This window comes from Engystomops pustulosus, chromosome 7 (assembly GCF_040894005.1).
Source record: "Engystomops pustulosus chromosome 7, aEngPut4.maternal, whole genome shotgun sequence".
NCBI classification, from domain to species: Eukaryota; Metazoa; Chordata; class Amphibia; order Anura; family Leptodactylidae; genus Engystomops; species Engystomops pustulosus.
Genome location: NC_092417.1, coordinates 25,619,399 through 25,634,079, shown reverse-complemented (window position 1 = coordinate 25,634,079; position 14,681 = coordinate 25,619,399). Strand labels below are relative to the sequence as shown.

Below are 14,681 nucleotides of genomic sequence, written 5' to 3'. Positions count from 1 at the left end.
GTTTGACTAGCCAATCACGGTGATCGGCGGGCAGGACCGATTTGATTGGTCGGGTGACGGAGACAGGAACTCCTCCTGCCTCTGTAACCCAAATCTCGTCTCGCGACGTGGTGACAATTCTAAAATACTATGCGCTCGCGCAGTAGCTGTACTGCGCTGAGCGCTAATAGTGAGAAGCTGCGCAGTACAGCTACGGCGCGGAGCACTAAGGGGTTAAGGTAGTCCGGATTGCCGGGATGGAATTCTTAAAGGTTGGACTTGATGGACTTGCGTCTTTTTCACGCCTTATATACTATGATACATTACAATTATTTTCTGAGTGGGAGAACTTTCTTATCTAAAAGGCTGCAGATTCAGAACCCTAAAACTGAATGGCTCCCACCTCTACTTTAGAAGCCTCATCCTCCTTGACAGAAGGTTGACTCAAACCTGGTTGAATCAAGACGGGTGCATTCATCAAGCATGTCTTTAGATGAACGAATGCTAGTCCAATTTGACACGAATGCTAGTCCAATTTGACACGAATGTTAGTCCAATTTGACCACTTTTCCTGGTAAGATACACCAACATGTTGGCCATTATAGAAAAGAAATTAATACATTTATGATAATAATTTGAGAGGCCCAAAAAGTATTGCAGGTATGTAATGACTGGTGGGCTTTTCCAAACTATTTGACAATTTGGCAATTCATTTATTTAACAAGAGATTCCTAACATGATGTGTATTAGCATCCAAATAAACCACATCATACTGATCCAGAAGATTCTGAAAGATATCATTAACAAACTGTTGCATATAACAGGTGCACTACACAACCCGAAGGGTATCATTCAGGAAGCTCTTGTGGTGTATTAAATGTGGTCTTCCCCTTGTCTCCTTCTCTGATTCTGATCAGATTGTAGGCCCCACAGAAGTCGGTTTTAGAGAACCACTGGGCATCCACTATCTGATTTACTCAATAGGAGTGGATACTAGTTTTTCACCATAATTTTATTTGGTTCATGATGGTCAATACATGGTCTGAGTACAGCATCTTTCTTGTCAACAAAACTTGAATACTTGATACTTAAATTCTCAAGCAATGTCAATTCCACAATCGTAAGGTCTATGAGACCAAGTAGAACCTTTATCAAAAACATCAGAAACATCTGTAGTGAATTTAGGCAAAAAAGTTAACCAGTTAAGAGCCATACTGTATTTGCCTAACACCAGAAAATACTTCTCAGTCAGAAATTGACCTTGCTGGAGGAGCTGGGATTCTTCAAGTGCAACATGATAAGGCTCAATGTAAATGCTTCCCTAGACTGAAAAAGTCAATCCAAAGAATTCCATTATTCTGCCTCTGGAGGTAGTTTAAGGGCCCAGGACTGGGGATCCTATGCGATATGGAGAAAACAACATCTACTATCTGAGTTTGAGAAACATACAAGCTTATTCTGAAGTATAGTAAACATGATTCCTGGATTATTTCAAACTTGTTACAGTTATCAGAGAAATTATCTGGGATAAACATATTCACCTTATCTATCTTATGAAAAAAAGACTATTGCGCAGTAAGAGGTGCTGTAGCAGCTATGACTTGATTTTGAGAGATGGCATGAACTAGGTTAGCTATATCAAAACCCAAGCCTGCTATATTCTCCATGCTGTTGACAAGGTAAGCAAGATCAGCCATGGTGAAACAGGACCAACACAATTAGGATTTTTTTCTATAACACATTAAAGAGTTAATAAAATCTCATCACTTATATAAATACCCACCAAAATGAAGTATTTTGAAAGTGCATCTAATCACGCTTTAAATGATCCCTTACATGCCCAAATTGCCAAAAATAAGATTGCATACCCTTTACAAAGTGACAATGAAAACCTGCTCTGAATATCGCTTCTTCTCTTCGATGCCCTGGCGTTTGCCCATACAGCAGTCACTACCACATAAGGAGTATTGGCATAGACAGGAGAAATTGGGTAACAAACTTTGTGGAGCATTTTGGAGTTTTATCCACTGAGAATGTGTAAATTTTTTTAAAAACTTACCCCCAAAAAAGTTAAAATTTCAAAATTTCACCTGATTTTGTTTTAACCCCTGAGAAGCAATAAAAGGGTAATCAAACTTCATAAAAGTTCCTTTTCTTTTAAAGTTTTCTCATCTATTTTCTGGATTGCTACATTTCTTACAAATAACATCTTATTAGGGAAGGAATTATCAGAGGTCTTATTCCCTCATCACCATAAACCATATAAAAGGGATTGTGTGTGACTGAGGTTATATTGTCTTACAATACAACAGGACAAAGATCCTTCATTTTCTCTCGCTGTATGTCATGCTCATGATACTACTGACTTTAGACACACTACAACATATTTTACCATTTTTTATTCTAACACTTTGATTTACTACAATGTTTATCTATATTGCTTTGTTTTACTGTATATGTAGCGTCAGCATATTCATCACGGAAGTCGTCTTCCCTTACAAGGTTTATTGTAGAGGTAGGTGCTCACAATATAATTCTAGAACATCCGATGTTTGGTGAAAATCACAATAACTATAGGAGAATCGCAAATGGAAAAGAAGAGTCTGCACAGCCAAAAACTACTGATTTAGCCAACAGACGATATGAAACTATCATTACATATCAACAAAGAATATGTGTACAGGCAAAGGTATATCAATGATTAATTCAGATTAAAAACCAAGTGCGTAGGAACACTTAAGCTTATGTGGACCACATGCAACATTAGTTTGTCTACATACAGCCTTACAAGCACATAAATGTATGTATTATGTATAGGGGGTGTTTTCCATACATTTATGTGTATGTAAAGCTGTATGTGGACACACTAATGTCGCATGTGGTCCACATGAGCTTAAGTGTTCCTACGCACTTTTTCATTGTTTTAAGTGTGGTATTTTGTGTCTGAATTAAATAAAGTTTATCATTGATATACTTTTACCTGTACACAGATTCTTTGTCGCAATGTAATAATTAGAGGATAATTACACTTACGAGGGCAGAATATAATGTACAAACTTCATACAGATCCCAGTCCTGCAAATCAACATAAAGAACCAATGAGGCTTAAAGGAAATGTACCACTAGGATCAATGGTTGTAAACTATGCACACTTACAATGGAGCCTGGGCCCCCTTTAGGTTCATTTGCATAATTTTGCAAAAACAAAGGCTCAGGAAGATAAAAACAAACAGACACGACAGGGGAAAGACTATATCACTACACCCCCAGGAAGAAGCGATGGCGAAACGTGCGTCGGGGTGTTGTGGTGGTGGTCAAGCCTTTCTCCCACAGTTTTGCATTATGTCACGCCCGGGTGGGTAATATGAATTTGTATAAAACTTGGCTTATATACTTGGTCATTATAGTGGAGATGTATTTATATTGACTGACCACCACCACACTCTTTTGTGTCTTGTGGAATATTTTATGTGTTTTAACAATATTTGTCTTGGTTGCTGTAGATAGTTTATAATGAAGATTGTTGATATTTCATTCCCAACAAATGGTTTTTGGTCTGTGTTTGGGATTGACCTTTGCCCTACATGCCTCTATTGGTGTTGCTGTTGTTGTCTTGGTGTTAGGATCTATACAGGAACGGGGTTATCTGATTGGTATTCATTATATCACTACTTTGCACCCAGCAGATTTTGTCTCTGATGTACACATTTCTTCTCTAGGTCACAATCTCCTGTTAGGCTTTCCAACACAAATTTTGACCAACATTCCACTATATTTCCAGAACCGTCCATTATGATTATGTCTTTTAGGTTTGGCATATAGTTATATTCTTTTACTAGCAAGCTAAGCTCAATACAACAGTCTGCCATTGATTTTAATAGGAATGGGATTTTGCCAGGTTTTTGTTCCTGATGGAAACCTTGTAGCAAAATCCAGTGGAAAGATTTTGGGGAGGATTTCTGGTGGAGACTATAGTAGAAAAGAGTTTGCAATCTATCTACTGAAAGACCAGGACCTCTTAGTAGATATAGGCCCGAGAGCGCAATTGGGGGGAATTTTTAGACTGGCCTTTAAAAAGCCAGTCTTAATAAATGCCCCCAAAGTGTCTACCAGTCTATCAGCTCCAACTATCTCTTCTTAACTACCATTGTGATAGAAAATCTGTCTTCCACGACCGATGTTCTATTAGACTATTTTTTGTTTACCTGCCGTCTTGGTACTGTGTCTTTGGACCATCTACTTAGCCGGTCCTACTGGAGAGTATACCTAAGTTAGAAACAAAGTGATTTTCTGCATATTTCTTTATAGGCTTTAAAAGATAAAAAAAATAGAGGGTGCTACTCCTTGGCACACCTCAAGGTCAAATCCAAAACACATTAAGTGAACCCAAAAATTATCACGAAGGTTTGTAAAATAAGTTCATAAGATAAGATCAAGTTATCAATTAGGAAGAAAACATAACAAGACATATGTAACTAAAGGGTCTCAAATTGATACCTCTAGACTGTCACCTCTAGAGGTGTCAACTAAAACCAAGGCCCCCCCTTGTAAAATTGTACATTATGGACCATTCATAATACTCAATATTGTATTATCATTAAGGAAGCAAGCATAGCAAGACATATGTAACTAAAGGGGCCAAAATTGACACCTCTGGACTATTGTTCAGAAGTGTCAACTAAAACCGAGCCCCCCCTGTGCAAAATTGTACATTACAGACCATTCATAATACTCAGTTTTGTATAGACCATTCTTAATCCTTAGTTTTGTATGATATAAAACTGATTATTATGAATTGTCCGTAATGTACGATTTTGCACTGGGGCCCTGGTTTTAGTTGACGCCTCAATACAATAGTCTAAGCCATTCCTACAGCATTCCTCAAGCCCTTCCAGGTGTATTTACCTTGTGTTTTAGGTTAGAAAATTGGAACTTTAGCCTAAAAAATATACATTATATCTTTAATAAAAATGTTTAAATAAAATATGTATATGGTTTTGTCACTAGGATTCTTTTAATGTTGTTATAGATTACTATAGAGAACCAGTTGACCCATACACGAAAAAAATTTAGGTAACATTAATTATCCTGACAAGTATTTTTCTCTAGAGTGCATAAGAAGAAGGAAGACAAAAATGGGATTTGTTTGTTACTAGTTATTTTTTTTTCCGATTTTATTGCACGGGTTCAACCTTGACTCCAAATGATTTCACGTTTGGTTACTCCAATTTGTAAAACCAATGGCACGATGAAGACTGAGAGATAATAAATCTTTTCGATTTGACCTCCTATTAAAATACGAACTGTATAAAAACTTGGATTTTGTGACATCAGTGAAATTGTCTAATTTTTTTATATTATTATTCAAAATGCAGCTTGCCAAAAATACTACAGTCCAAAAATTTGTGCTTTTGGGATTTTCCCATTATCTTACATTTCAGACTGTACTTTTCTGTGCTGTGTTTCTGGCATATATTATTTGTGTCCTTGGAAACATCACTATCTTTCTGTTAGTTAAAATCGAGTCTACGCTTCATACTCCAATGTACTTTTTCATAAGTATTTTTACAGTTTTGGAAATTATGTTTGTTTCTGTAACAGTCCCAAAGCTTTTAGCTATTCTTGTACAGACTGAAAAGACTATTTCATTTTTTGGTTGTTTTACTCAGTTGTACGCCTTTAATGCTCTTGGAGAAACAGAGTGCTTCCTTCTTTCCTTGATGGTCTTCGATCGATATCTCGCTATAAGCAATCCATTAAGATATTACGCTATAATGAACAGCCAGTTCTCTATCAAATTGTCCATTTTGCCTTGGTTATTTGGTTTTGGTATATCATCATTTCCTACAGTCCAGACTTTTCTTTTAGATTTCTGTGGACCAAATGAGATTGACCACTTCTTCTGTGACCTGGCACCACTGCAAGGTTTAGCATGTTCTGACCAATTTGCTAGCAACTTGACTACAGTGGTGGCTGCCTTTTTTTCCATAGCTGCACCATTTTTTGTTATAGTGGGATTTTATGTTCATATAATTTATACTGTGTTACGGATTAAAAGCAAAGAGGGTAAAATGAAAGCCTTTTCCACTTGCTCGTCCCATCTCATTGTAGTATCTCTGTTTTATGGCTCTGCTATTATTGTTTATTTGAAGCCTAAGGGCAGCCACTACGACAAGTTCCTTGCCCTCACATACACTGTGGTCACACCCCTCCTAAACCCCTTCATTTATACTTTAAGAAACACAGAGGTAAAAATTGCTCTGAGAAAAGTCGCTAGATGTGCAATAAAGTAATATCAATAATAATAAGCTACAAAAACTTATCTGATTATTGAAATGCCCTATTATAATTGTTTACAAAACTGGATAGTTTTTTATTCTTTTATTGTGTTGTACAAGAAGCAGGACTCAAAAGACCACAACGGGTGATATCAGTTCACTAAATCAAATTATGATGAGTATAAATTCACCAGCAAAAAACTTGTATCGGAAAGGTGAACTAAAGCTTATTAAAACATAACTTTTAATATATTCAATAAAAGATCAGACCAGAGCCACACTCCATCTCATAACACCAGAAGAAATGGAGAGCAGTAATAAAACAGACAATTTTACATCAATACACAATGGATAGATCTCAGATCAAAAGATAATAAACCAGAAAGATCTCACCCATGACAAGCAGTCAGGAACCACGGAAATTGAGAAGGAACATGGAGCGGCTACTGTCAACAGAAGGGGGTCCCAGACCATGGAGAAGATGAAGGTACTGCATCCAGGTATCCCTTAAGCTGCTCTGTCCCCGCTCCCCAGAATAACTCCTGCCCTAACAAGGACAGTCCCAGGAGATCCCTAGAATATAAAGGTCCCTTGGATTGCCTTAGAATGCCTTCCCAACGCGTTTCCAGATCCGCCATCCAGGAGGATCTTTCATCAGGGGAAATAAGACAAGGTGCATAAATAATGTCAGGTTGGTCTCACCATGGACAGTGGTCTTATAGAGAACACAATGGTGTATCTTAGTGCATCCTTTAATCTGTGATCTATCCATTGTGTATTGATGTAAAATTGTCTGTTTTATTACTGCTCTCCATTTATTCTAGTGTTAGGAGATGGGGTGTGGCTCTGGTCTGAAGTACTTTATATATTACAAGTAATGTTTTAATCAGCTTTAGTTCACCCCACCTATACACGTTTTATTGGGTTGAACATGATAATATTGTAAGATAATTATTTCATGTAAAAAACTGTTTTTTTTAAAAAAAAACAGAACAAGTCATTTTCAAATTGTGTCAGTTTACATTTCTAAGATTCTCATTTTATAAAATGTGATAAAACTTTCTTCTTTATCGCTCTTCTTCCACCGTCCACTTCCAAAGATATCAGTTTCTTACATACATTCAAATTAATTTAATACCACTTTGCAGAAATTGATACAAGGGCTTAATCCCTAAAGCTAACTCTTAGTTTCTTACCTCTGTTAAAAAAGTAAATAATGGAGGATTAACGCATCAGTTAAAATTCCCGTTGACATCAATGTAAATTTTATGTAATCCGTTATGGTCAGGAATCCGTTCTGCAGGCAATTTTTTAAAAACAGAAAAAAAGTACTGTAGCCACTGTCGTTTTTTATCCGTCACAAAACACATGCATAACGGATACCTGCCTTAACTTAAAGGGGTATTTCCATCTGGGCATTTACATTTAATTGAATTCATTTGCCATATGTAAACATTTCTTCAATTGGATGTTATTAAGAAAAATGTTCCTGTGTGAAGATAATTTTTCATAAATGTAGTCATTCTGTCCCTTAGAAATGAGATAGCTTCCATGGATACGACCACAGATACGACCACGTCACACTATGGCAGCGGTGGCCAGACATGCACTATTGAGTCCTGCCTGACCACCTAGCTTCAGCAATCATTACCTAAGGATGGCTTTGAGACATACAGTAACTCCTGGACAATTCAAAAAACCTTTTGTTTCTTTGTGCAATCCCTCCAGCAGAGGTGGCCGTATCCAAGGAAGCTCTTTTGTTTCTAAGGAACAACATGGCAACATTTATGAAAAATAATTTTCACACAGGAACATTTTTTTTTAAATAACATGCAATTGAAGAAATTTTTACATATGACAAATGTATTCAATTAAATGTAAATGCCCAACTGTAGTATGGCAGTTTATATTAGGATAAAGGGGTTCTGAAAAATAGTAAAAAAAAAAAAAAAAAAAATATATATATATATATATAGAAACTAAAAATTAAAATTAACCCCCTTTCTCTAGAACTGATATAAATATAAATTGGCAAAATCATAAAAATGTCAGGTATCTCCATGTCCCAAATAGTTTAGTAGTAAACATCCTAAAAGCCAGAATTGAAGCATTACCAATAACTAAAATTTTGTACTGAGGTTAATTTTGGTGCTGTACTTATTCAGTAAGATTTTGTTAGCGGTTTATAAGGCTAGAAAGAAAAAAATTGGCAAAGTATAAGTGCAGCTAAAGAAAGTGGACTGATAGGCACATCACACTACTCCATAGGTGTAACAAAGTATAAAAATATGCAAAGAAAAAAATGTGAAAAGGTTGGTGTAGCATAATAATTATGACTATCATCCCTTTTTGCATCAGAATTGCGGACCAGGGTGAGAATAAGTGGCTTGCCAAATTTATTGGAATCTGTGTCACAAAACTGGCATGGTTTATGGCTACTACCTTCTGTATTGCACTTTTCCACTTACCCCTCAGTGCACCACTCCAGAGCCTCGTAGCCTCCCTGTTGACTGTGACCTGCATTTGAAAAAGGCTTTTTATGCCGAAACATCAAGCTATGTGCAATTACCTTTTGCTTAGATTAAGGCTGCATTCACACGAAAATGTGATTTCTCTAGCCCTGCACTTCTGTGCCATATGAGAATGTATATACATGATGTTTTTAATCCATATGCAGCACATATTTAACCCGTATTTTAACATCCCCATAGACTTCTGAAGGCATATGGATCTGAAATATGGGAGAAAATAGAGTACTGGAAGTATTGAAATGAATGTGGCCATATGTAACCTGTAAAAAAACGGTACGGTATGAGTACCATATGGCCATTTTCATATGGTCGTTTGAATGCATCCTAAATAAAAGTATTCTCTATTTTAAAGGAATGCTTGGGCTTTACTATTGATTCTACAATGATTTGCAATCAGATTTAGATGTAGTCAACTAGTGTTGTGTATTCCAATGACATGGTTGAACATTGGGGCTCATTTACTTACCCGGTCCTCTTGCGATCCAGCAACACGTTCTCCGACAAGGATTCGGGTCTTCCGGTGCTTCACTAAAGCCGTGCGCCCGATGTCCACCAGGTGTTGCTGTTGCACCGTGGTCCGCCGGAGTTCACCAGCCTATTCCTGGTGCATGTGATTGATTTTGCGACACAATTGGTTTTTTTAAAATTCCATGGGTTCTCCGAATCCGTTGGGTTTTCCAACGGCCACGCCCCACGTTTTCTTTCATGTGAAAGCCGGCGCGATGGAGCCAAAATCCGATTGCGTGCGCCAAAATCACAGCGGAATTCATCGCAAAACGGAAAATGTCGGTAAACCTGACGAAAGTGCGGCCGCGGAGCCCTTAGTAAATGAGCCCCATTGTCTTCATTCTTTCATGGTCACAATAACTTCAATTGTCTGATGTCTGATGTATACAGTGGGGCATATTTATCTGGGCCTTTGCGCCACGTCAGGGGTGTGTGGGGGGGTGCAGCTGGCTGAGCGGAGGGCACGGCCGGCTAGGGGTGGGCCAGCTCGAGGCGTTACTTTCCTCACGCTGGCACTGCCTGGCATAGATTAAACGCTGCGCAGCCGCCTGCTGCCAGCTGCCTCCTGATGCATGGGACTGTGAAAATTCAGCGGCCGGGCATTCATAGCGCAGGTGTATGATAAATATGCCCCAGCATGTATATCCCTGGCCAAAAATACATACATGGGTTAAAAGAATAAAAAGAGTTAATACGAAAACAGAAAACAACAAGGACTCGTATCAACACTCGTCACCCGTCACCCATATTAAGTGAAACTCAAATTCCACCACAAATAATTTCTTAAACTTTTTATAATTTTTCCTTTTTTTACGGTTTATTTTGTTACTAAACAGTTTTTCAACTACACCGTGAATGTGAATTATCAGAGGATGTGTTATTCCCTCATGTCTTAATTCCCATTCTGAATAAAGAAAATATAAAAAGAGGCATATATGGATTACTGATCTTAGATGCTACCATAGTATTCGGTAAGATGTCACACGTGCTGAATTTTATTAGAGTTGATTTATTTCTGGATTTATTTGTGCAAATGAGATATTAACACGTAAGTATAAAGTATGGTATATGATCTTTCTTGACTGGGTCTTCCACCATTCAAAGTCAAAGCAAACCAATCTGTATATGTTTCATTGAGTATCGGATTAATAAAACATGTTTCACATTTTAGAAGAACTGTCAACTCCTCAATCTTTTCTATTTTACACTAATATTTTCCAAACAATTCTAGAATGTCATGTCTAATCATTCTGTGTTCTACCATCTTATTTTTATCCAAATCGAAGTGACCAAGTTCTTTTTTGTTGAACATTTATCGGCTAATTAAAATTTTATCCATTTTCTAAAGCTTTCTAAGCCACTTAAGTCTCAGATCTCAGACCTGGTAGGGTTATCACAGTCATGGACCAGAACTCCAGAGGAAAATAAAACCATCACATCTAAGTGCTACAATATTTATTTTACTGTTTTCTTATCTCACATTGATGCTTCTGTTTCCTATCACTTGTTTAATTTCTTGAGTCCTTTTGTGTATAAATGTGTTTCTTCAGATGTTGTGTTATACCCTAGCTCAGTGGTGGCAAACCTTTTAGAAACTGAGTGCCTGAACTACAACCAAAACTTTTCTTTTTTAACGCAAAGGGTCAACATGGTAATTTAAGCAGTCCTGCTCTGTCCTGTCACAGTGTTCAGTTATATCAGCATCTTGAGGACACCAATACAGTGGAAGGAAGGTGGAAATATTGGGATTATTATTGTAACTTCCATCCAGGTTCTCCTGAACTAGAGAATTGGGGGCTGAAACAGGAACCCTGTCCACACCTTCTTCCTCCTCCCGTAGTCCCAGGCAGCCAAGAATGTTTAAAATAGCCCTTTGACTGGGCTCACTTGGACTTCAGTAGGAGGTCCTGTTTGGCAAACTTTCCTGGGATGATGTGGTGATGGCCTGGTGCCCACAGAGAGGGCTCAGAGTGCCAACTCTAGTACCCATGCTATAGGTCTGCCACCACAGCCCTAGCTTATGAAGAGACATGAGACGTCTCGAAAGCTTGCAATTATTAACAAAAAATAAATGTAAAAATAAATCAAATTAAGATGCTGCACCTTCTCAGACAAGAGCTACAAAAATGGTCCGGGATGAATCCAACAGTCATCCAAAATACAATGTTTTTTAAAAAAAATTCCGTCTCACGGTTAATTTCTCGATTTTCTATTCCAAAATGCAAGACTTCTTTTAGCTGATAAAGATATTTCGACCAAAAGACCTAATTGGAAATAGGACACAATTTAGACACGAAACCGCTGTAGTTTTTTTCTCCAAATCTCCTGAGTAGCTCATCTAGCTATACAGAAAAGATATATAAGGACAAAGCGTAGATGGTTTGAACAGATATAAAACTTTCATTCTCGGTTCTATTCTCGGTTCTACGGTTCTCCCGGATACGCTGCTAGTTACATTATTTGATTGGTTGAGAGTATAGGTAGAAGCTCATTGGCTAGAGCCCACATGGGTTTTTGAAGCGTGGGAAATTCAAATGTTAGACAGAGTGTAGATAGAAGCTCATTGGCTAGAGCCCACATGGGTTTTTGAAGCGTGGGAAATTCAAATGTTAGACAGAGTGTAGATAGAAGCTCATTGGCTAGAACCCACGTGGGTTTTTGAAATGCTGGAAATTCAAATGTTAGTGAAAGTCATATGTATGCAAATAATTGGTAGTGTCCATAATATTTTTATAATGTGAAATATATATATAATATGCTTATAATGTAAAATATATTTACTGAATATCGATGTACCAACTACTTTTAGATATTGGAATAGAGGACTGATGTCGGTTATACCCCGGAAGATGCTGAGAGTTGAAACCCTGGGTCGAGCAATGACTGGCATCCTCGTGGATTGATTTATTATATGTGCATTTTTATCTTATTTTATGTGAGTAGAACCCAGAATAAAAGTTTTATATCTGTTGAAACCATTTACGCTTTGTACATATATATCTTTTCTGTATAGCTAGCTGAGCTACGGACGAGATTTGGAGAAAAAACTACAGCATTTTCATGTCTGAATTATGTCTTATTCCCAATGAGGTCTTTTGGTCAGAATATGTTTATCAGCTAAAAGAAGATTGAGTAGAAGATCGAGAAATTAACTGTGAGCTCTGCTCAGGCCGAATTTTTAAAAAAAAAACATTGTTTATATGATATTTGGTTGCAAAAAATATCCTTCCTTTAAGAATAAAAATGTTGTATTTAAACTGAGCTCACCTAAATCCATGCCAACCCAAGCTCGTGAATAGACTCCTGAGATGGGATCAGTGTAATAATCTGAGAAAAAACTGTAGTGTCAAACATTCAAATAAAAGAAAATATTTTGTGACTACTAATGTAGAATTTTAAGGAGGAATATAAGAGAAGTAGTACAATGAAGAGTTGTAAGAATAAATACTCCGATATAGTTTAATATATGGGGTATATGTGTTTCCACTGAAAAAGGAGTCCTCTGTAAAGACATATTTTGCCAAAATTTCCTTACCTACAAATGTAAAACATATAGGAGCACAAGTATCTAATTTTTGCCTTTTTTGTTCTTTTTAGGCACATGTGGTTATTATCCACTTAATTTTTTTGTCAATCATACCAGGTTTAGTTCTATTATGTTTTTTTAAAATTTTTCATTCAAAATGCTTCATGTTAACAGAACCAGTGTGACTGATTTTTCACTTTTGGGTTTTTCTCACTTCCACTCATTTCAGATGTTACTTTTTATTGCTGTTCTCTTGGCTTATATCATTTGTATTTTTGGAAATGTTACCATTGTTCATCTAGTTAGAACAGAGCCTTCCCTTCATTCTCCCATGTACTTCTTCATATGTATTTTTACCATTTTAGACATAATGATAGTCTCAGTAACAATTCCAAAACTGTTGTCTATCCTCATCCAGACTAAGAAGACCATTTCCTTTTGTGGATGCTTTGTCCAAATGTACGCCTTCAATGCTTTGGGTGAAACTGAGTGCTTCCTTCTCGCATTAATGGTTTTTGATCGATATCTAGCCATTAATTATCCGTTACGGTACTCCGCCATAATGAACATACGATTTTGCTGTAAGTTGGCTGCCTTTCCATGGTTTCTTGGTTTTGTCATTCCCTTTTTCCCAACAATTTTTACATTGCTATTGGACTTCTGTGGACCAAATGAGGTTGACCACTTCTTCTGTGACCTAGCACCCGTGCAAAATTTAGCTTGTTCAGACCCATTTATTAGTAATATGGCAACTAGTTTTGCAGCTGTTATGGCAACTGTTCTGCCGTTTTTTGCTATAGTGGGATTGTACATTCAGATTATATATACTGTGTTAAAGATTGAAAGCAAAGAGGGTAAAATGAAAGCCTTTTCCACGTGCTCATCCCATCTCATTGTAGCATGTTTGGCTTATGGATCTGCTATTATTGTATATATCAAGCCTAAAGGCAGTCACTACGACAAGTTCCTTTCCCTCACATATACTGTGCTGACACCACTTCTAAACCCATTCATTTATACTTTTAGAAATAGAGAGGTAAAAAATGCTTTAAGAAAAGTAACAAGACATTTTATCATGTTGCCTTATTCTTACCAAGCTTCACAAAGTGTAAGATAATGCAATAATACAGCAGTTCACAAATGTGCTTGGAGCTGTGTTGTCATCTTCCATCACTAAAAAGATAATAACAAACATCTAAGACATCTAAACATCAGCTTCAATGGAATCACGTGTATGGTCTAGTTTTTTTAGGGGGCTGCGTCTGCACCTTATCTGGGTGTAAGATGCAGACCTATATTTGATAGCTGCATTGGCCTAAGAAAACGAGACGTACATGTGTATGATGCCAGTTCTTTGTACATCCGCAATTCTCGATTCGTTCTTCATGGCAAGCGGCATTGTCATCTTCATTTGAGGGCTCAAGGGAGTCCGATACGCTTACTTCTCAGCAACACAAGGTAAAAGTTATTCTTTACAATAATAGCTACATGCTTTGTCTCCTGTTGCCTCTCTCTATTTTTCTGGTTGCGGAGAGCACCACGCAACCAGAGCAAACCTTTCCCAGCATTCACACATTGACTTCAATGGGCTTCTAATGTCAATTTGCACCCCTTCTATTATTGCTTCTGTTGTTTGAGTGGGAAATCAGAGCACAAGCACTATATTTTCCATCTCGAAAAATGGAAGCCAAAGTAAGGTAATGTAAACATACACTTACAGAAGCCACTAAATGTCCACTAAAATCAAAGGATATTTCAATGTATACTTCAGACTTTAGTTTTTATTAGGTAAGACTACTTTTTTACCTGTGGAGGGCTGTTTTTTCCATCCTTATTTTTGTTTGGTTGTGCAGCTTGAAT

General features: G+C 37.2%; 2 protein-coding genes across 2 annotated transcripts; both read left to right on the top strand.

Moving 5' to 3' along the window:
* The first annotated feature begins 5,348 nt into the window (after nt 1–5,348).
* Nucleotides 5,349–6,272, top strand: LOC140070128 (olfactory receptor 6N1-like). The gene has a single exon (XM_072116461.1). It carries the CDS (start codon nt 5,349–5,351, stop codon nt 6,270–6,272), a length of 924 nt encoding a protein of 307 aa, XP_071972562.1.
* A 6,706-nt stretch (nt 6,273–12,978) lies between these two features.
* On the top strand, nt 12,979–13,938 carry LOC140070126 (olfactory receptor 10C1-like). The gene has a single exon (XM_072116460.1). It carries the CDS (start codon nt 12,979–12,981, stop codon nt 13,936–13,938), a length of 960 nt encoding a protein of 319 aa, XP_071972561.1.
* The last annotated feature ends 743 nt before the right edge of the window (nt 13,939–14,681 follow it).

What these genes read in the sequence shown, in the direction of transcription:
- LOC140070126 (XM_072116460.1), top strand. Translation starts at nt 12,979, where the DNA reads ATGCTTCATGTTAACAGAACCAGTGTGACTGATTTTTCACTTTTGGGT.
- LOC140070128 (XM_072116461.1), top strand. Translation starts at nt 5,349, where the DNA reads ATGCAGCTTGCCAAAAATACTACAGTCCAAAAATTTGTGCTTTTGGGA.